The sequence below is a fragment of the Mercenaria mercenaria genome, chromosome 13, assembly GCF_021730395.1.
Source record: "Mercenaria mercenaria strain notata chromosome 13, MADL_Memer_1, whole genome shotgun sequence".
Lineage (NCBI taxonomy): Eukaryota > Metazoa > Mollusca > Bivalvia > Venerida > Veneridae > Mercenaria > Mercenaria mercenaria.
In genome coordinates this window covers 44,765,911-44,790,065 of record NC_069373.1, presented here as the reverse complement: position 1 = coordinate 44,790,065, position 24,155 = coordinate 44,765,911, and the positions used below count along the sequence as shown (strand labels likewise).

Below are 24,155 nucleotides of genomic sequence, written 5' to 3'. Positions count from 1 at the left end.
TAGTTTTTGACCCCAGCTGACCAAATATTAAACTTGTCCAAGATTTTATTGAGGGTAACATTCATTACGATTGGGCCAAAATTGTGACCTCTAGGGTGTTAACAAGCTTTTCCTTTGATTTGACCTGGTGACCTAGTCTTTAACCCCAGATGACCCAATACTGAATTCGCCCAAGATTTTATTCAGGGTAACATTCTGGCCAACTTTCATTAAGATTGGGCCAAAATTGTGACCTCTAGAGTGTAAACAAGCTTTTCCTTTGATTTGACCTGGTGACCTAGTTTTTGATCCCAGATGACCCAATATCGAACTTGTCCAAGAATTTATTGAGAGTAATATTCTGACCAAGTTTCATTAAGTTTCGGCCAAAACTGTGACCTCTAGAGTGTTAACAGTCAAATTGTTGACGACGGACGACGGACACCGGGCTATCACAAAAGCTCACCTTTCAGCACTTCGTGCTCAGGTGAGCTAAAAATTGGATATCTCTCACACTTCTATGACAAAAGGAACAAGCTATGATACATGGTTAGACAGGTCTCAGCTGTTTAAACTGGTCAACTGTTTTGTACTGACCATAATTTATCAACTGTTATCTTGCAATATTATCATTCAGGGTAGATAACTGTTTTATAACACAGCTATTTCTTTTAATGTGAAAGTTATGCAAAAACAATGTCACTCTGTGCTTTTTCAAGTTGCTAAAAGATTTCCATCAATACTTTCAATAAACAAAACCTGCTTTGAAAATTTGAGCAATTAAACACAAACACTGACCTGCCTGGTAAACTACTGTAAAATAAAATTGTTTGGTTTTGGTCAAAAGGCAGGGTTATGAATTTGTGGATTTCGACATTTGAACATAAAATTAATGGAAATTTAACCTGTTTATTGGATTTAAATTGACCAAACTGGAGTTCCTGGATTCTGTACCAGTACTTGCCTATTCTACACTTCTCCACATCAATCAGAGGTAGAGGATGAATGACTATGAGACACAGTCTTCTGTCAATTGTCAGAAAGAACATGAGCGGTGCACCAGGATCGATCTCACAACCTCTAGATTCAGGGTCTTGCATTGCCTCTCAATTAAATAACTTACATTTACTTGCTACATTATATTGTGTTTAATATTAGATGGTTAGGTGTCAAGAAGAGTTAGCCAGTCAGAGTTTTTTACCAGACTGTGAACATTTACTATATTAACTTGACTTAAATATTCACTGTCTAAAAAAATATTACGTTGGAATTACCACAATAAAACGTACCTATAATACCCTGCAGAAGCAATGTTAAGAGCCAGATCCTTTGAAGAGATGTCCGTTTTCCCATGATACATCCAGATGACATCAGCATTTTTCCACATTGTTGTCTGCTCGTATGGTAACGGAAAATTATCATTCAGGTCACCAATCTCAGCCATATTGTTTCTGTCAGAACCTGTGAAATTTATGTATGAAGAAAAGATCCTTATAAACATTTCCTGATAACTTGAGGCATTAAAAACTTAACTTTTTCCTTCTGTAATACTCACCTTTCAGGTATGTTGCCAGTAATGTTCTAAACTGAAAACAAATATTTATGTGTCTTTATTAAAACAAATTCTTTTGCATCAAATCAAACATACAGAAAATATTCTTAATTCTTTAGACAATCTATCAAATGTTTTTAAAGGTGGCACAATTTTTTTTAAAACAGTGGGTATGTTAATGAAAAGATGCTTCTTGTTCTCTCAACAATGGCAAAAAAATCTGATTAAAACTCTGTTTAAAGAAAACAAACTGGTCTTGATTTTCGCCCACACTCACCCTCCTTGCCTTCACCATCATTGCCTGCCTGTCCATCACCAGCTGGATTACCATTGTTGTGTGTGTTTGAACCTGTAATACAAAGAGTCTCTTTAAACTCTGCTAAATGAGCCACGCCATGAGAAAACCAACATAGTGCATTTGTGATCAGCATGGATCAAGACCAGACTGCACGATCAGGATCCATGCTGTTTGCTTACAGTTTCTCTATTTGCAATAGGCTTTCAAAGCAAACAGCATGGATCCTGACCAGACTGCATGGATGCACTGGCTGGTCTGGATCCATGCTGGTCGTAAATGCACTATGTTGGTTTTCTAACGACATGGCTCAAATAATTGAGATCGAAATACATGTATCATTTACAAGAGATATAACTACTGCTAGTAAGTGACAAATGCTTCCAAAATGGAGTACCCTTGCCTGTGGGGTAAGATTTGACCTTGGCCTTGACCCTGGAGATCTACTTTTGTTCCACACACTTACAATACAGCTGCTATATGCCTCCATTTGGAGTCATGAAAAAATAGCCACTATTTATTTCAGTTTTGGATGAGGGTTAACTAGGCATCATTTGAGTTAATTTCAAAATAATCTAGATGAATTAGGTAGAGTATCGTCATATCATTGCTGCAAAATAATTTTGAAATCAGGCAGCATGTTACACTGAGGTTTTTCATACCAGCTTAAACAAAAAGTTAGCACTGCCTCTGGCTGCCACGCATTTTTAACAAATTAAAGGAATATGGAGGGCCACTCTACAAATATTGCTATGCCATTATTTAGAAATTGGTCCAGCAGTTTCTGAGGAGAAATTTTTCCAAGTCTTCCATATGGCAATACAAAGATGACTGCCAAAGAAAAGTAGCCCTACACTAACAAATCAAAATGGCTTGAAGGAATTTGGTAGAGGACTGCCCAAAGCACATTGCTGTGAAATCACATCCGCAGGTTTATGAGTGAGCTAAAAAGTGAACTTTAAAGTATACAAAAAATAAATTAATATACAAACCTGTCCACTGTATATGTACCAAATCTGTGGGTGATATATGTAAATGGTTTGGTGTGAAGTCATATTCTACTGCCGGGTACACCTGTACGATGTTACCTCTCTTACCACGCACATTTAGATTGTATATTCGCTCATTCTCCAGGCCTTTTGGGCGTGGCATGAGTCTAAATAAGTGTGTTCTGTCCTGTAAGACACAAACAAAAGACACGAAATCAACATTATTTGGCAGCAATGGTCAACCGTCTGAATGAAATACATTGGTCAGATAAAATTTCCAATCAGGAACTTAAGAAATAAGAAACCCGTCTTCACTACTGTTAAAAGGAGCAAACATTAATGGCTTGGACACTTTCAGCAGTCAAGCTCTGGACTGGAATCCACATGGATGTAGAAGTTGCGGTCAACCAGTCATGACCTGGTAAAGGACACTAGAAACCGAGTTAAGGTCTATCAAGTTATTGTAGTGAGAAGGGACACAAGTAGCTTTAGACTTTGCCACACACACTAGGGAAGGCCCTATGCCTACCAGTGGATGTAGAGGATTAAGTAACACAAGTAAAGTTGTTTGTTACCAGTGTGCCATAACACTAGTCTGTACATTTTAGAAGTAAACATCCTCTAAAACAGTATGGAATATCAACTGAGCAGCTCAAAACTAGTAAAAACTAACTGCACAGTTAGTACTAGTTAACGTTTAGGTATTGTGACATTCAAAAATGTTTTCATAAATTCAGACAAAATTTATATGTCTGGATTTTGGCTTTTAAATTGCTTATAAAAAAAAAACTTTACATTTCTTTACACATATGAAATCTCATTGACAACCTCTCTAGTTTCTTATCTTCAGAAAAAAATGTTGATATAAAATGATTCACTGCACCTGAAATATCCTCCCTGTCTGGTCAGTGTTTAGCGCCATCTGTAGTTTTGCAGGACCTCCTACATCTACCTGTTTGTTATCTTGCACAGGTGATACGATATTCTTGCGTTTGTTTTCATTTTGACTGGCATTTGTATTATAAGGGTCATAGTCATCTGTAGAAATGTTGTATCTGAAATCAATCAGTAATATCTAGTTCTAAGGGCAGTAACTCTGCAAGTCCAGGAGTTAGACCTTGTTTGTGCATAGGACCACAGTAATTTTTCATTATGCAATGTGACTACTGTTGTGTACAATGAATCTTGGCATATAAATAGAACAGGGTTTAGAGTTTTACTCTTGTCTCCAAACTACAGCACCAGACTGGCTGTTTCTTGTAAACTATTGATACGACCAGTAAGAATCAGTTTTATAACCTTGTGGCCAGAATGCTTTTTTCCCCCTCAGGTTTAACATCAAACCAACACAATTATTCGTCATATGGCACCTTTCCAGCTTTTGATGGTGGAGGAAGATCTTAGGTGCCCCTATGTGCATTATTCATTCTTGTGTGGGCACCATGGTAGAACTATCGACCTTACATAAGCCAGCTGGATGGCTTTTTCGCATGAAGAACACCTAGATTGAGACTCAAACCCACTTCCGTGAGGGCAACTGTTTGAGGTCAGCAACATTAACCACTAACCCATGGAGGCTTCGAGACAGCTTTTGAGCTATTGAGTTGAATCTTGCACAATTCTAAAGCTTAATTCAAACAGAGTACAGTAGAATCTTTTACGACAAAAATATACAGGGCCTTGTCTTCCTTTAAGGACGGTTTTAGTTTTTAAGACAAGAAGATAAACTATCTCTCTCTACTGCACAAATCTTGTAAAACATATAAATCTATCTATTCAATCTGCCATAGGGTGAAAACTTGTAAATCTGTATTACTGATTTGAATCAGATTCATTCATGATATTCAGACTTCAGTAAATTTGGTGACGAATCCCTTTTTTTATAAAAAAATGCAATGGTCTATGTAGGTTAATAATCATTTACATTTTTGAAGAGCTTTATACAATAGTTTATACCTCATTCTGAAGACACATTTATGCTCATGGCCTGATGGGAAATATGGAAGAGTCCATGTGTACGTCAGGGGTTGTCCATTGCCTCGACCATTACCCAGATGGTTTGATCTGTGAAAAATTCAGTGTCATATTAAATTATTTTCTTTCAAATATATTACTGTAGGGGACTGTTTAGAACATAAATGTGTTGCCTATATAGTAGCGTTTAATACAGGTATCTTCTTTATCTAAAAGATAATAATAAATGTTGATTTCCAGTTAATACTACCAAAGCATTTCCTAAATACAGTGTAAAGAAATTTCAGTTGGAATCTGGGAACCAATATCTATCTATAGAGCTGTCCTTATAGTTTCACCAAATGTTAAAAATGTGACTTTTAAAACATAATGTAACAAACCTTGACCAGGGAGCTTCATAACAATCTGGTGTTTCCAAGGCAACCAGACACTGTTTCTTAGTGACATCTTCTGCATCATATGGCACTGCCCAGATATATTTCACGTAACCATTGCTAGCAGATGTACATTTTGCTTCAGTGTTATAAGCTAAAAAAGAAATTTTCTGAATTATAATGGTTTTATAAAATACTAATACTATTTTAGTATCATATATTTGTCTATTGTATTATTCGGGATTGTTTGATTTTCACTAATAATCACAAAACATTCATGAAAATCAATCAGCATGACCTTTTTGTAATTTTGCAAGCTCATGTACTACCTGGGGCCTTCTCAAGGTAGTTATGAAAAAGAATCCACTGTCCACCATTGTCTGTACACTGTTTTTCATTGTTCCATCTAGACCAGTGTTTTGGGTTGCCCTTGGACCAAGACTCCACACATCTGTGGTAAGGCTGTATGTTAAAACTCTTTCCCTGGTAGTGACTGGAAACATGTAAAAAAATTGTAAACAAATCATATTTCAAGTCAAAAGTATATGAGCCCTGCCATGGGAAAACCAACATAGTGGGTATGCGACCAGCATGGATCCAGACCAGCCTGCGCATCCGTGCAGTCTGGTCAGGATCCATGCTGTTCGCTAATAGTTTCTCCAATTCCAATAGGCTTTAAAAGCGAACAGCATGGAGCCTGACCAGACTGCGCGGATGCGCAGGCTGGTCTGGATCCATGCTGGTCGCAAAGCCACTATGTTGGTTTTCTCATGGCACGGCTCATATCACGGTTTTAAAAAATTCCTGAGTTCAGTTTTGATTTTTGATTTAAGTAATCCTAATATAAGTGTTCAAAATTTCCTTAGCAACCTGGATTTATTCTGGATAAAATCTAACTTTTAGCCTGCTTGAGGCAAGAGATTCTGCCTTTGCGACCAGTGCAGACCAAGATCAGGCTGCACATCCTTGCATGCTTATCTTGGTCTGCACTGTTTGCTGTTCAGTTAGAAAATTTTCAGTGAACACCCCTTTAAATAATAAGTGGTGATGGACCATATTGAATAATGGACCAGTCCATTTATGAAATTTAGCTCGGTAAAGGTTTAAAGAAGGTTGTATGACAGTATAAAAATGTTCATTTACTTGAAAATGTATGAATACATAACAGCATATCAATATTAAAAGTTCCAAGCAGTCTGTACCTGCACATGGAACTATTTTCAGCTAGAACTGCAATATCCTTCCACTGTGTAGGATGCCAATAAGGAAAGTAGTCCCTTTCTTCCGGACACTCGTAACCACGTCGATTGCCATTTGGATTCTGCCTAGTGAATGCAGCACTACTGTAGCCAAACTTATTCTTCTTCACATTCTGATCAGCAGTAAACAGTCCTTGAAGAAAAGAATGATATTGGCATATACTAAATTGATACCATATATTGCAAAATCATTTAATTTTGTAATTATAAAATTTTAAGAATTTTTGACCCAAACAGGTATTTTATTTGGATAAGAATTCATAAATACTGTAAAATCATTTAATTTCATTGGTGTGAAATTTCATGGTTTTGGTTAAAATGGCAATTTTGTGGGAATATATGTCGTGGATTTCAACTTTTGAACATAAAATGAATGGGAATTTTACTTGTTCGTAGGGATTAAATTTCTTTGATTGACTCAACCACTAAATCCACGAAAATTAGTCCCCCACAAATATAAATGTTTTCACAGTATCCAATTATCCACAAGTGGTTGCTTAAGAGGAGTTGAAATTACAATAAAAAATAATATTTTGGAAGTTAACAGACTGGCTGCTTCAGGTAAGTAATGTAGCTGCTTAATACAGATGGCCCCTTAGGTAAGTTCAACAATACTAAACTTTTCATAGCTTTGTATTTTTTTTCTGATGTTTTTATCGTCAAATAACTCAATTATATGTCATATACTACAACTTTCCACCTTTTAATAGTGGAGGAAGATTACAGGTGTCCCTCCAAGAATTATTTCATCATAGGCTGGCACCTGGGTAGAACCACTTGCCTTCCATCAGCTAGCTTGATGGCTTCCTAGCATTAAAAATTCCATGCTCCAACCCACATGGGTGACGGGCCTGTTATTTTAAGTCAGCAACCTTACCATGTATCAACAGAGGATCCATGTATATGCACTGTGAATCTTGAAAATCAGTGGCCAAAAATATGACCTACATTTAGCCAGTACAATTATTACGAAAGGAAATACAAATATTACCAAGGTTCCGTTCCCTCATGTAGCAATCGTCATACATTTCCCATGATTCCTGCAGCCCTCTTGACGTGTCGAGAGCCCCATTTTTCCTTGTGTTGACTTGTGCTTTTGTCTCCTTCATACTTGCAGGTTTCGTGTACTCCATTGTACTTGTTGATGTACCATCTCTCATTTGTTCCTTCAATGCTACAAACATAGTATAGTTGTTTTAATTGTTTATTCTTGCAAGTTTTGATAGAAATGTTTCAGTTATGTAATTTAATTCAATCAGTTCAACCACTTCCATTTCAAAAATGAAAAGCATACCAAATGATTATAATTTCATTTAAGAAATGCATGCTGATTCTGCAGCTTTACCCTTACCATGCTCTGCCTTTGCGAACAGTGTAGATTAAGATCAGCCTGCACATCCGTGTCTGATCATGATCTGCACTGTTCGCTATTCAGTCATTTCTTTTTGGTAAGCACCCGCTTTAACAGTCAGTGGTACTGTCCAAATTGGAAGATGGACAAGTTCATTATAGAAATTTAGCATGGAAAGGGTTAAATATATTATCCTTACTATCAGCTTTTACTACACATCTGTGTTAATTATGACTGCAAACTGGTGCAACAGGTTGATCACAGTGACAAATGTATGTGAAAAGAAATACCTGGTATATTTTCTTTGGCATCTTCACACATGAACTGCAGCACCATATTACAGTTTTGTTTTTGAGGATCAGTGTCCTCGTTACCCCCACATCCGTGTTGGTTGGTCCATTCCATCACCAACTGGGTACCCCCCTCACCCGTCGCTTTGTTTGCAGATGGTCCACTTTGGAAATAATGCTGAAAAAAAAATCATTTGAAAATATCTTGAAAATAACTCATGTCTCTCTTTACAGTATTCTCAACAATGGGCTTGTATTGCTTGTAACAAACATTTCTAAAGTTACAAACACTTTCCCAGAGGTGTCCCCACAGAAGGCCCAATAGTTGTAAGTTAATACTCATTGCAATTCTGTCATCTACAGCATACCTAATCATCCAAAAGTCAACCATCATACTACTAGGCCTGTTAACTACTGTGGATACATCTGGTAAAGGAACCAAATAAGACAAAATGAAAGCTCTATTACTGGTATGTTGATTGGTAAATGAAGTCTAGCAGGCTGGTTGATCATATTTGGGATGGGAACAATTGTTTTTTATATGTAGGATTGTTTGCATCAGTATCATAAAATCCCATATTTGGAAACAGATAATCTTTTTTTGGGGGGTGGGTGGGGTTACTGCAATTTTGTTGGGTTTAATGTCACATCGACACAATTATAGGTCATAATATGGCGAGTTCCCTGCTTGTGATGATGGAGGATTTAGACCCCACCAGGTGCTCCTCTGAGCATTTTTCAGATATGTGTAGGTAGGCCTTCCATAAGCCAGCAGGATGGCATGTTCATATGAGAAGAATTCTATACAACAAACAATGATTGGAGCCCATAGCAGTGTGGAGCTTGTGATTAAACATCATAAACCCTGACTTAAAATAATTAAACAAGTTGGATCAGGTATTTGGGTAGCCTGGCTCCCTGAATGAATGGTTATGTTTAATAAATAGTGTAACCATTTTGTAATCAAACTTAAGCTTCATTTTATGACTGAACTTATCTAATTTGGAGCAAAGGGAAATAAAAATGCTAGCACAGAAAAACAGCCTACTGGAGTTACTTCCCCTTTTACAAAGAAATATATAACAGAACAGGCACAGGGACTTTGGCTCAATGTGTAGTATCTCAGTTTAAAACACTTGAATAGCCACGATGACAGAATTCGATGTTTGTCTGCTACAGATTTATATTAAACCCATTTTGAAAAATATACAAAATGTATTTTAGCTATAAAAAAAAACAGAGAGTCACTAACAGCAATCCATTCCATATCCACACTTGTAACTGACAACTTCTACACATGAATCAGAAGAAGAGGGTAAATAACAACTGGAATAATTATTATTTTCTTCTGTGACAGTTGGAGAATTTTTTTGTCTCAATAAATCTTGCCATGATTAATGAAAACTCATTTAAGTACTGACAAAACGTAAGTGGACAATAATTGTGACGAATTTTTCATACAATTAGTAACAACCATAGCTGTGTAATGGTAACAGCTTGAGAACACAACAAATCTTTCTGTACTCAATTAATCCTGTACAACATCTGTCATATAGGGCAGTCAGCCATTAAATCACAGTTTCAATAATCAATCAAATTTTGGTTTCATGCATAATTTCATTGTATTATACAGTAACATTTTTTTTAGCTTGTGACGAGAGCTTTGAACTTATTTGAACCATGGCTCTCAAGGAAAAACTAGTATTGTAGTCAAATAAGAAGGTTACATAAAGTTATGGTCCCAGTGAGGCTTGAACCCATGACCCCTGGAATGAGCTGACAACACCATAACTTCTGGACCACTGGATCCCTTTCAATATTTATTGTAACAGGTACACAAAATTTAGCCATTGAAGGAAAACAAACACCTTTGGGCTTCTCACTTGTTCATTTTCAGAATCATCCAAACATGTAACGTAAAATGACTGATCCAAGCATTCTCCAGTAATTGATCAAATGATCAGACACCATTTTCAATCTTAAGGTCATTGTGATCGTGACTCTTGATATACTGAAATAAAAAGCAATCTGAGGGCTGTAAATACAAGTGCTCTAGATATTGATCTGAAACTCTGAAATTGACTTTTGACCCATTGACCCCTAAAACACTGAGGGTCATCTGTTGGCCACAGGCAATAATTCTATGAAGATACAAATCATTGAAACGAATTTTCTATAGTTATTGACACCCACCCCCACCCCGATTAGAATATCAAGGTCAATGTGACCTTGACCTTTAACCTGCTAATTCCATTTTACCAAAAGGGGTCATCTACTGGCCACATGCAACCATCCTATGAAGTTAGAAGTTAGCAGGTCAAAATATTCTCCGGTTATTCAACAGAAACCAAATGGTCTACTGATGGACCGATAGACAACAAGTATCAAATAAAAAAATTACCTCCTCTTCTGCAAAGAGGATGTAATATGACTAGACTTTGAGAAACAAACAACTATTTACATGAGTATAAGCAATGTTAATGTTTGTCAACATCCATAATGCTTCGCATGTGAATAAGTAATTCAAACATTATTTTCATTTACAAAAATGCTTTTGGCTCACCAAATCAGCTGTCAAGGAGTAATATTCTCTGTATTTTCAGCATACTGACTGCCGTTTGGATGTGAGCCAGCTGGGGTTTTAACCCATAAAATATTGGAGAGTATTGGCCACTCAACAGAGAGGGGGTATTTTAACCATATTATACAGCAATTGCATGGGCTCTAAAAAAAATCTGATTAAATTCTAGAATCTAGTAGACAAAATGAAGCAATATAATATATTTATGAGTGATGCTTTTCCATAAGTTTGGACAGGAATTCAAAATATGAGCCACACCTTGAGAAAACCAACATAGTGCGTTTGCGACCAGCATGGATACAGACCAGTGTGCGCATCCACGCAGTCAAGTCAGTATCCATGCTGTTCACTTTCAAAGCCTATTGCAATTAGAGAAACTGTTAGTGAACAGCATGGTCGCAAACGCACTGTGTTGGCTTCTCATGGCACGGCTCAAAATATATATCAAAAGTGCAATGTAAGACAAGCAACCAACAGTAAATTAGTACATTATTAGATGACAGAAGTAGTTTTTTGTTTGCACTTTAAAAATAAATCCTTTCACTTTCTAAACAAATAAATGTAACCTTAAACCTATCATGCAAGGGTTTGGTAAAACATTAAGATTCTTGTGATCCACTTAAAGGGTACAATATTTTCAACTGAAAATTGAGACTACATCATTTACAATTAATTATCACAAGAAAGTACTTTAGTTTCAGGAAGAACGTCACAATGACGATCAAGTGTCACGAACATGATGGTCACTAGTGTAGATGACTAAACAAAATTGAAAACTACAAAATTTGACCTCAATTTCAATTGTTCACAAAAACACCAACACAAAACATTTTTAAAAAAAGTAGTGGCAGTCTAGTAGATCATGTCACGTCAGTCAGCCTCTCAGTCCAGAGGTCACAGGTTCAAAACCAAAACCAACAGTGGAAAAATAGGCTAAAGGTGTTTAATTCGGTAATCTGAATGAAACTAAAATTGCCCCATATCAGAGGAAAATCAACTACTGAGATAGTATAAAATTTGAAGTACATATAACACATGCTTGACCTAAAAGTTTCATTAAACAGACAATGGAAGTCAAGTGTCAGATTATCAGTAATTATCGTACCCTATTATTTAAGTGTTTGTTTCCTTCTGGATGAACTCAGCAACAAAGATTATTAAGTAGTTAAGTATACTAAGTAACTAACCAACCTTTACATAAAATGATAACAACTGATGGACTGATGGAGCCATATCAGATTTTATCACAAATATTTTTACTTAAAGTTCATTAACCTCCACTTGGTCAAATATTTTAATTACATTATAAACATTAAATATTTGTGCAGGACTACTTTTCCTGGATTCTGCAGTTGAGTTAATTCATGACATTAAATCCAAAAGAACCAAATTCCCATCCATTTTATGTTCTGAATTTGAAATCCATGAACTCATATCCCCAAAATATCTAAGCTACTTTGGCCAAAAACATGAAATTCTGTGCCGATGACACTAAGCGTTTACCCTGCTAAATTTCTAAAATGGACTGGTCTATCATTCAATTTGGGCAGTACCATTTAATAATCAAAGGTAAGCTCATAGAAAATTTACTAACCGAATAGCGAACTGTGTAGACCACGGACATGCAGGCTGATCTTCAAGTCTACACTGGTCGCAAAGGCAGAATCACTTCCCGCCATTAGGCTAAAGGTTAAAAATAAAGATTCATGTGTAACTTAAATTAAAAAAAAAAAAACTAAAGTAACTGAGTACAGATAAGCAAACAGATAAAATATTCAAGAAATGAGGCAACAAAATGAATGGTTCGAACAGATGAACTTTAAAATTGCAAAACCATTCCATAAAAACAAAATATGTCATTCTGGTTCTAAATACATTAATCTATTTTCATGCTTGCATTATTTCCCTACGCAATTATGTTAATTATCAATTTGTATAAAAGCTGAGCATGTATATATATATAAAAGAACAATTTATCAATTCGTATAAAAGCTGAGCATGTGTATATAAAAGTCTGAATTTTTTTTCAAACTCTATTTGGGACTAATATTGCTTTAATAACTACAAATTATGTTATTAATATTGATGTCATCTCTGTACTTATAATCTATTTTTAATATATATTTCATCTTTGTGTATCATTCATTTCCCACTCACGCTTGAAATCTTATCCTTCATTCATGTCACGTAGCACTTTAATATAATATATACATATGAGCCGCGCCATGAGAAAATCAACATAGTGGGTTTGCGACCAGCATGGATCCAGACCAGCCTGCGCATCCGCGCAGTCTGGTCAGGATCCATGCTGTTCGCTAATGGTTTCTCTAATTGCAGTAGGCTTTAAAAGCGAACAGCATGGATCCTGACCAGACTGCGCGGATGCGCAGGCTGGTCTGGATCCATGCTGGTCGCACACCCACTATGTTGGTTTTCTCATGGCACGGCTCATATAATATTTGGGGAAATACCGGTACTTTATCCCACCTAAATGACATTTAATAATAAAAAATCTTTCTCTTAAATAACAAGCTCAAATTTCAGTAAATGCGTAGTTAAACTGTAATAGATACCTGGCATTAAATTTAATTCAGACCTGAACTAACTGATATACTTCGAAGAGCCTTATTTTATTCATGGGAATGGTCAATTTTCTGAAATTTAACCTTAAAGCTTGCTGACAGCAAATGATTTTGCCTCTGTGACCTTTGCAGATCAAGACCTAGCCTAGTATGTCCTTGCTGGCTGATCATGGTATGCACAGCAGTAAATTTTCAGTGAACATCCCTTTGAATAATAAGTGGTACTGTCCAAATTGAATGATGGACCAGTTCATTTTAGAAATTTAGCAGGTTAAAAGTTAATCAAAATCATTTTATTCACCAAAATAAATGGTTTAGCAGTAACATCTTAATTTAACCTAAATTTTCATATATTTTTCATATATTTAAAGAGATTTACAAAATGGTCTGACTATGAACATTTAGGTAAACTGCCGCTGGGCACACATCTACAATTTTTACTGAGAATCAGTGTTTTTGTAATTTTGATTTATTTTCCATCATATGTAATGGTAATATAAGGCAGTGATAATCTCTAAATTGCGGACTTTGTGGACAGTTATGTTGCTGAATCAATTAATTCATAAAGGCAATGAGATATTGATTCTTAATTTAGTGTTTGACTGGAAATTTATGGATGAAACTGAATTTTCAGGACTTTTGCTGATGTTTGGTAATGTTTTCATGAGCATGAATGTACAATAAAAAAACTCTTTTGTCTTAAACTATGGTGGACGACGTCTGCTTTTTCGTTTAAATGTTTTGAAGCATTTGAAGAGTGTCAACATACCAAAATGGTACAAATTACTGCATCAATACGATAATTAAATGAGATATTTTGTTGTTCTGGCAAGGTGCTTAGCCTGCCAAGTCAAAATTTTGATGTTGTGGCATATAGCCGCGCTGCAAACATACTCAATTCACAGTTGTAATTTTTTGTTCCCCTGTCTAAATCAGACAAATACTTTGTAGTATTGACATGTTAAATTGATGTGCCAAAGTCACAGTTATTGTTGAACCACTTCCATAAGACAGCTTGCATATTTATCATTCTGGTCACAAAAATGACAGCTGTAACTACAGAATCACAAATTCTTGATATGGCAAGTTGGCACTAATGCCAGAAAAATATGGCAGAAATCAGCCGCCGTACTTCACTTACCATATTATACTGTTTAGCAGCATTGTTCCCAGCTGGCACATCTGTCAAATCACCAATATTGTAACCACCTCTATTATTGTTCTACAATATACAAACATAATATGAGCCGTGCCACGAGAAAACCAACATAGTGGGTTTGCGACCAGCAAGGATACAGACGAGCCTGTGCATCCACGCAGTCTGGTCAGGATCCATGCTGTTCGCTTTCAAAGCCTATTGCAATTAGAGAAACTGTTAGCGAACAGCATGGATCCTGACCAGACTGCGCAGATGCACAGGTTGGTCTGGATCCATGCTGGTCGCAAACCAACTAAGTTGGTTTTCTCATGGCGCGGCTCAATTATCATTCTTCATCACAAACTGAGAAAAATAAAATCATCATCATGGTAATGGTCATGGTAAAATAATATAACCTCATGTCACTATTATAATTTTAAATAACAGGTGCAAGCCATCAAGCTGGATGGAATCCTTGTATAGGTTGAGGCTTTGAGATTACATCCTACCTAGACAGCAGTTTCACATTCAAACTCAGATCCATAATTTCAATGGTGTTTTCTCATTTTTGGTGAACATCTGGAAACATTAATTTTTTAATCAACCATCATAATATTTATTTATAATTTATGAGTCATCTGTTTCTTGAAAAAGACTTACATTTTATTTTTTGATATTAAAATGTCTGTATAAATTTAAATGCTATAACTTATATCCAGCATGACTGATTTTTTTTTTTTGACCATTTTTTGAACAATAATTTTGGGAACTTCTGTGTCAAATTTTGAGGGAAAATACGACCCAATGACAGTTACACAATAAACCAAATATCCCTGCACCTGATCTGAAGAAACTTCTGCTTAAACTGATAAAGAGTGTCTTTTTAAACATTTAGAATTGTCGGAAATTGAAAGTTTGGTGAAGGTGAAGAAGATCAGACTGCGGAGCATATACTTCAGAGATGTAAAAGGCATGACCAGGAGCGAGCTGCGACTTGGCCGATAGATACCTCAATCCACCAGAAACTGTATGGAGGTACTGAGGATCCTGCAGCAAACCACAAGTTTCATCGAGGCTATATCTGACTGTGTAGTCGCGAACGACAAGAAAAAGAAAGGAAGTTTCTAAAGGCAATGTGTAATGCAATTAAACTGAAACTGTCACTATATCTCTAATTCCCTACACCTTCTGTTTAAAAAAACTAATTCTTAAAAAGTTGTGCACCAAAATAGCGCTTATTTTGTCACTATCTGAAATGGGTTGTTCACTGTATGACAGTTCTTCCCTTTATTGACAATAGCTGGATGGCTTCCTCACATTAAGATTTAACTCAGTGCTGCAAATGAGTCTCGAACCAACACTGGTAAGGGGCAAATGGTTCAAAGTCAGTGACCTTAACCTGACTCAGCCATGGAGGCCCCTATAATTTGTATACATAAGCCATTTTGATTTTCACATGAAACTATAACAATTGAGAGTTAGCAATACACTGCTGAAAGTTCTGACCTGGGAATCAAACAATCTGTTGGCATTTGCTCTGTTTGCCGACTTTTCATTGAGTCTGTTGTTAGATCCTCTTGGAGAGTGTAAATAAAGATCTCCCTCTACAAATGTTGCTATGGTAACAAGATGGCACAGTATTATGCCAGCAAGCCTTCCTTTTGTCTTCATGTCTGAAAATAAATAAGCAACTCTTTTATATAGTTACCCTTAGGAAAAAGGAAGGCAGTAAAACTGCAGTTTTTCAGCATTATATTTCAGGGCATTCAAAATGCAGTTTTTAGCAGTTATTTGTCTTCAAATGCCTGCATTTACACATTTAATAGAAAAGCAGTGATAAGGCAGTGAAAATGTAGTGAAAAAGCAGTTAAATTGGTCGATAGATGTAAATGAGCTAAGAAGTATAATGATGTCACAAAAAACTGCAACAAAACTGTAGGATCAGTTTTATGCAGTTAAATGTCATCACAAAATACTGCAAAAATACTACAATTCTTGCTTCAACCATTTAAATGACATCACAAAACAAGAGATCACAGAGTGATCTTGGCGCCCACCAATGTGCCATTTTTGAGTGTTCCAAATTTCAAGACTTACTGACTAGCTCAAGGTCATATTTCATTTCCGTACACAACACTTTGCATGTGGTCCAAATTCGAAAGCTGTAGCTTGAGAAATGTGAAAGTAGGTCACTAGATCAATTTCAAGGACGAAATGTGAAAGTAGGTCACTAGGTCAAAATCAAGGTCAAATTACACTTCAGAACACAAATTTATGCATGTGGTCCAAATTTAAAGCCTGTACCTTCAAAAATGTGGAAGTAGGTCACTAGGTCAATGTCAAGGTCAAAGTTTGTTTCGGTACACAATCCTATGCATGTGGTCTAAATCTGAAGCCTGTAGCTACAGAAATGTGAAAGTAGGTCACTAGGTCAATCTTAAGGTCAAAGTTCATTTCGGTACACAAAACTATGCATGTGGTCCAAATTTGAAGGCTGTAGCTCGAGAAATGTGAAAGTAGGTCTCTAGGTCAAAATCAAGGTCAAATTTTATTTCGGAACACAGAACTATGCATGTGTTCCAAATTTGAAGCCTGTACCTTCAAAAATGTGAAAGTAGGTCACTAGGTCAATGTAAAGGTCAAAGTTTGTTTCGGTACACAAAACTATGCATGTGGTCCAAATTTGAAGGCTGTAGCTTGAGAAATGTGAAAGTAGGTCAGTAGGTCAAAATCAAGGTCAAATTCCAATTCAGAACACAAAACTATGCATGTGGTCCAAATTTGAAGCCTGTACCTTCAAAAATGTGAAAGTAGGTCACTAGGTCAAAGTCAAGGTCAAAGTTTTTTTCAGTGCACAAAACTATGCAAGTGGTCCAAATTTGAAGGCTGTAGCTACAGAAATGTGAAAGTAGGTCACTAGGTCAAAATCAAGGTCAACTCATGTCAAGGTTCATCTTGCCACTCAAAACCATACATGTGGTCCAAATTTGAATGTTGTAGGTTATTGACAAGAAGATTTTAAAATCTTTTCCCTATATAAGTCTATATGAACCATGTGACCCCCCAGGGCAGGGCCATATTTGACCCTAGGGGGATAATTTGAACAAACTTGGTAGAGAACCACTAGATGATGCTACATTACAAATGCCAAAGCCCTAGGCTTTGTGGTTTGGACAAGAAGATTTTCAACGTTTTTCCCTATGTAAGTCTATGTAAACCATGTGACCCCCGGGGCGGAGCCATATTTGACCCTAGGGGGATAATTTGAACAATCTTAGTAGAAGACCACTAGATGATGTCATATACAAAATATCAAAGCCCTAGGCCCTTTGGTTTTGAACAAGAGGTTTTTCAAAGTTTTTCCCTATATAAGTCTATATAAACCATGTGACCCCCGGGGCGGGGCCATTTTAGACCCCAAGGAAATATTTTGAATCACCTTGGTAGAGGACCACTAGATGATGCTTCATACCAAATATCAAAGCCCTAGGCTCTGTGGTTTTGGACAAGAAGATTTTCAAAGTTTTTCCCTATATAAATCTATGTAAATTATAGAAATAAACAAAGGGCCATAACTTACTAAAAAATTGTTGAACCAGTCTGATTTTCAGGGGGACACAACTAGGGTACCAATACATCATTCTGACAAAGTTTGATCAAAATCCCCAAGGTAGTTTCTGAGGAGATGCGATAACGAGAAATTGTTAACGGACGGAAGGACGGACGGACAGAAGGACGATGGACCACGGACGCAGAGTGATTTGAATAGCCCACCATCTGATGATGGTGGGCTAAAAACTGCAGAAGAACTTGCATCAACTTGTCCAAGGGGAGTTATTCATTCTATACTTTCTTTTGAATATTAAACTGTCTGTGATGATTTAACCAGCCATAAAATGTATAATGAGCTGACTTTCTATTTAAATACAAAACCTCAGATTCATTTATACAAGTTATGAACTGGTTTGTCCTTTAATCTTGTAAATCCTTTGAATTTGCACATTTTCACCAGTTTCCACCAGTTTATTTATTGATTTATTTGGGTTTTACGGCGCACCAACACAGTATAGATTATAATGGCGCCAAAATGACTATAAATCCAATCAGTCTGTGCATGAGTTTCACACTTTATTCCCGCCTTATTAGTTAACTCCATTAAAACAGTTATCAATTATTTAACTATTTGTGCATCATTTTGTGTTAAACATTGTTTTTGAGCATGTTATAATCCATTTTTACCTTTCACATGCTTTAGTTTTCACTGTGAGCAGCCATCTTTCACACTGCATTATGGGACATCAGGAAGCAGTATTTAGCAGTTATTTACTTCTGCTGTTCATAAAAGATGCTAAAAATACTGCTCTTCAAAGAAAACAACTGCATTTAACTGCCCGTAAAACTGCTTTTTGTGAAAACATTTACAAAAACTTCAAAATCACTACTGAAAACTGGCCATCACCATTTTTTATTTTTTCAATCCTCCAGTTATATGCAGTTTCTAAAAAACTGCTTTTTACTAGTCATTTCATGCTGGAAACAGTTTTGATAACTGGCAGTTTTTTCTGAAAAACTGCTGTTTCACTGCAAAAAGACCGTAAAATTGAGCAGTTTTTTCCCCTGAGGGTAACATAATATAATATTTGGCCGGGGTGGGGGGTGGGGTTGTGTTTTTTTAGCCCACCATCATCAGATGGTGGGCTATTCAAATCACTCTGCGTCCGTGGTCCGTCGTCCTTCCGTCCGTCCGTCCGTCCGTCCGTCATTCCGTCCGTCCTTCCGTTAACAATTTCTCGTTATCGCATCTCCTCAGAAACTACCAGGGGGATTTTGACCAAACTTTGTCAGAATGATATATTGGTACCCTAGTTGTGTCCCCCTGAAAATCAGACCGGTTCAACAAATTTTTAGTAAGTTATGGCCCTTTGTTTATTTCTATAATTTACATAGATTTATATAGGGAAAAACTTTGAAAATCTTCTTGCCCCAAACCACAGAGCCTAGGGCTTTGATATTTGGTATGAAGCATCATCTAGTGGTCCTCTACCAATATGATTCAAATTATTTCCCTGGGGTGTAATATGGCCCTGCCCCGGGGGTCACATGGTTTATATAGACTTATATAGGGAAAAACTTTGAAAAACCTCTTGTCCAAAACCACAGGGCCTAGGGCTTTGATATTTTGTATGTGACATCATCTAGTGGTCTTCAACTAAGATTGTTCAAATTATCCCCCTAGGGTCAAATATGGCCCCGCCCCGGGGGTCACATGGTTTACATAGACTTATATAGGGAAAAACTTTGAAAATCTTCTTGTCCAAACCACAAAGCTAGGGCTTTGATATTTGTAATGTAGCATCGTCTAGTGGTTCTCTACCAAGTTTGTTAAAATTATCCCCCTAGGGTCAAATATGGCCCCGCCCTGGGGGTCACATGGTTCATATAGACTTATATAGGGAAAAGCTTATAAAAACTTCTAGTCAATAACCTACAACATTCAGATTTGGACCACATGTATGGTTTTGAGTGGCAAGATGAACCTTGACATGAGTTGACCTTGATTTTGACCTAGTGACCTACTTTCACATTTCTGTAGCTACAACCTTCAAATTTGGACCACATGCATAGTTTTGTGCACTGAAATAAACTTTGACCTTGACATTGACCTAGTGACCTACTTTCACATTTTTGAAGGTACATGCTTCAAATTTGGACCACATGCATAATTTCCTGTTCCGAAATGAAATTTGACCTTGATTTTGACCCAGTGACCTACTTTCACATTTCTCAAGCTACAGCCTTCAAATTTGGACCACCTGCATGGTAATTGTACCGAAACAAACTTTGACCTTTACATCAACCTAGTGACCTACTTTCACATTTTTGAAGGTACAGGCTTCAAATTTGGACCACATGCATAGTTCTGTATTCCGAAATAAAATTTGACCTTGATTTTGACCTAGAGACCTACTTTCACATTTCTCAAGCTACAGCCTTCAAATTTGGACCACATGCATGGTTTTGTGTACCGAAACAAACTTTGACCTTTACATTGACCTAGTGACCTACTTTCACATTTTTGAAGGTACAGGCTTCAAATTTGGACCACATGCATAGTTATGTATTCCGAAATAAAATTTGACCTTGATTTTGACCTAGTGACCTACTTTCACATTTCTCAAGCTACAGCCTTCAAATTTGGACCACTTGCATAGTTTTGTGTACCGAAATGAACTTTGACCTTAAGATTGACCTAGTGACCTACTTTCAGATTTCTGTAGCTATAGGCTTCAAATTTAGACCACATGAATAGGATTGTGTACCGAAACAAACTTTGACCTTGATATTGACCTAGTGACCTACGTTCACATTTTTGAAGGAACAGGCTTCAAATTTGGAATACATGCATAGATTTGTGTTGTGAAGTGAAATTTGACCTTGATTTTGACCTAGTGACCTACTTTCTCATTTCTCAAGCTACAGCCTTCAAATTTGGACCACTTGCATAGTTTTGTGTACCGAAATAAACTTTGACCTTAAGATTGACCTAGTGACCTACTTTCAAATTTCTCGAACTACAGTCTTCAAAATTGATGCACATGCATAGTTTTGTATACAAAGAACTTTGTCCTTGAAATTGATCTAGTGACCTACTTTCACATTTCTCAAGTTACAGCTTTCGAATTTAGACCACATGCACAGTGTTGTGTACGGAAATGAAATTTGACCTTGAGCTAGTCAGTAAGTCTTGAAATTTGGAACACACAAAAATGACACATTGGTGGGTGCCAAGATCACTCTGTGATCTCTTGTTTTTCTTTAAAGCACTAGCCTTACTCATTCAGTTTGACTGTTATTATTCTTTTTATTTGTTTTAAACAATCAAAATTTCATCACAAGTATTTCCCACTTAGGTGTAAAACATTTACATAAAGTATCGATCTTTTTTATCAGTTTCAGCACTGTTTGAAATATTATTATCTCACATTTAAAATGAAACAAAAGAATTTAGAGAAATTCTATATTAAATCTTGTGAAATTTATGTCTGACTGGAATACTGATTTTGTTCATGATGGGGAAGCTGGTAAAAAACAATAATCAATCCTACATCAATTAAATTTAAAACAAGAGGCACAAATGGACCTTACTCGCTCACCTGAGGAGGACCTTGACAATCTGAGTTTGCTTCTGATCAAGTTTTACGAACATCCTTTAAATAATTCATCAAAATTACGTTATTAAAAGGATTTCTTTTTCTATATTTTGCTGTGACATCCCAAAAATGCATATTTTACCATTATAGTAGAACAAACTTCATGATAAGAAGTTAATTTCATCATAAATAATTATTTTGTTTAAAGATTTTGCTATTTTTAAAATTTTGGCCCCTAGAATTTAGGGGCCAAGAAGAATAATTACAATGATGCTACAGGCCAAGTTACCTGAAGATCTATCAAGCACTTCATGAGAAGTTGATAAAGGTTTTTTCTATTTTCCACTACATTATGTAGGACCTTAGCTTATAATGATATGCCAGGTAGTCATGCAGACCAATTAGTCTGATGAAAACCCATCAAGCAGTTGATGAATAGAAGTTGTTTAAAGACAGGGCTTTTTTAGCCAAAACTGTGACTGGGCCTGGTCATTTTGTGAACAATAGAACAAACTTGATTTGATTAAAAATAGTCACAAATTGGATAAATTCATGAAGTACGTTCAATATCAAGTTAATACCAGAATGTAAACAACATTTAAAGCCCATGCACTGGTGGAATCTGCATGAATTGTGATTTTTTTCCTGCCACTTTGTAAAAAAGTGCAATTTTGGATTGTGAAGGGGCTGATTTTAAAAAGGAAAAAAAGTCCTGAAAGAATTTATTTTTATTTTTAGCTCTAGAGGCCCATTAAAGGGGCCTAGCACCCCATTCAAACCAGCAGTTTAAGAAAAGATGTAAAATTGTTTAATTAAAAATGATGATGAATGACAATAGACAATGGACTGGGCATCCGCCTATACTAACAGCTCACGCTGTAATAAGTTCAGGTAAGCTAAAAAAATCTATACTAAGTCTAAGTTAGATATATAATTTGAAAAGAAAAGTAGTCTATTTACACCTGTGTAGTGAAAAATCATACAGAACTGTATCAGTGATCAGGAGCAAAAAAGACAATTTCATTAATAAAGTTGGTAGTTATAGTCTATAGTACACTTCATTTATAATCAGAACAAGACAAAACTCCAGATTTATAATATGTATACAATATTATACATGTTTAAAATAATAGTTATCTGCATGGAGGCTGAAACATTAAAAATATAGACATGCCTGACCATGTTTGATGATCAGATAATTTTGATTTAAGGCAGCAAGACATATAACAAATTATTAAAGACTCATTTGTAATCTTCGTTAAGTTAATTGTAACATTGGAACTGCATGACACTTCAGAAACATCAATACTTTTCCACTGCCTGGATGTCTGATTTCATATCAGGGTGTGTGATAAAAGTTTTAATAGGCTTCATTGTCTTAGATTTGTATTTGCATCAATATAGTTAATTTCATTCTGACTATTGCATAATTTCTAATATAAATATATGACAGTGTACATGTACATATAGGTATGTAATAAAAAGATTAATTATAGCTCTGCTTTGCGAAATATATTGGTTCTTAAAGCCTATCTTAAAGTAGCAGATCTAACATTGTTCTCCTAAAGTCGAGTAATATTTATGTTGCAGAATTCATGCATATTTCTCAATAAAAGCCAATAGACTTAAACTAGAAAACATATACACCCTGCACAAGTTTACAATTACAATGTAATATATATTATTGCTTTCTCTGTGAGGATAACTTGATGAAAAAATATGGGTGACAAAAGCCTATAATGAACCGCTAGTAAGACGGGGATATAGCTTGTTGGTAAATATTTGCAGTTAAATGTCGTCGTCTAATGTCTGGATATTTGCATTTGGTTATACGAAAAACACATAGATCTACAGTACAAATCAACAAATGAAAATTATCATAAGGTTTTTCATTAAATTAATTACTTACCAACTTGTTACTGGTATACAGAAAATTCTGCCTGACGGTCTCTTTTGTGTATAAATTTAGTTATTCTGTATGTTCCTACCGTATTCCACCCGTCACTTTACTTTCACTTTACTGCTCTCTATGATGCTCATCCGCCAGGTAACAACATACTACTTTTTAAAGAGTTCTTAAGTCCAACATTTATTCAGTACAGAAAGTTAAAATAACGTTTAGTTACTCTGAAGTATCTATGTTTTCTTTGTTGAAGCGTTATTAAAGAAATATAATGATTTAAATAAAAGAGTAAAACGAGGTCTACGTTTTATCGGATGTATAAAACCGCTTCACCGCCAATTAGTAAACAACTAGAAAGATGACTCAGGAGGCAGTAAACAGTTTTCTGAGCTTCTCGGCTTAGAGTCGCCTACCTAACTTTCAAAACCTCACACAAAAGTCTGTAACCACACACCTGAAATAAAGATATTGCAACATTAACACCACTGTATGTCTATCGTTACAAACCATCTACAATACATCTCTAATATCTAGTTTTCTGTTTACAAGACCTGAATTTTGTGCTCTCCCGGTCGCGGAAACTGGTGACGAAAAAAGCTAAATTTGCCGATTTTTAAATCGCTGCAGAAAATTCCCTGAAAACGATAGCCCCAATTGCTACACTGTTCCATACTCCAGTAACACTGTAAAATCTGAAAATAAGCTCAAATATATGTGCCATCCGTACCGTTTTTTCA

General features: G+C 36.0%; 1 protein-coding gene across 2 annotated transcripts in view; it reads right to left on the bottom strand.

The window, feature by feature from the left end:
- LOC123528501 (protein DD3-3-like) overlaps positions 1-23,766 on the bottom strand; it is a 29,422-nt gene extending 5,656 nt beyond the window's left edge. The window contains exons 1-13 of one of the 2 annotated variants that reach the window (XM_045308261.2): positions 23,425-23,766; positions 15,871-16,037; positions 14,368-14,448; positions 8,064-8,241; positions 7,414-7,596; positions 6,366-6,555; positions 5,493-5,656; positions 5,170-5,317; positions 4,772-4,879; positions 3,699-3,870; positions 2,819-3,002; positions 1,809-1,880; positions 1,269-1,440 (exon numbers count right to left, since the gene is read on the bottom strand). In XM_045308261.2, coding sequence (XP_045164196.2) covers positions 1,269-1,440; positions 1,809-1,880; positions 2,819-3,002; positions 3,699-3,870; positions 4,772-4,879; positions 5,170-5,317; positions 5,493-5,656; positions 6,366-6,555; positions 7,414-7,596; positions 8,064-8,241; positions 14,368-14,448; positions 15,871-16,035 — 1,817 coding nt within the window. In that variant the 5' untranslated portion in view covers positions 16,036-16,037; positions 23,425-23,766. Of the gene's footprint in view, positions 1-1,268; positions 1,441-1,808; positions 1,881-2,818; positions 3,003-3,698; positions 3,871-4,771; positions 4,880-5,169; positions 5,318-5,492; positions 5,657-6,365; positions 6,556-7,413; positions 7,597-8,063; positions 8,242-12,238; positions 12,328-14,367; positions 14,449-15,870; positions 16,038-23,424 lie in introns of those variants that run through there. The other variant, XM_045308262.2, reaches the window with a different exon arrangement.
- Positions 23,767-24,155: the final 389 nt, after the last annotated feature.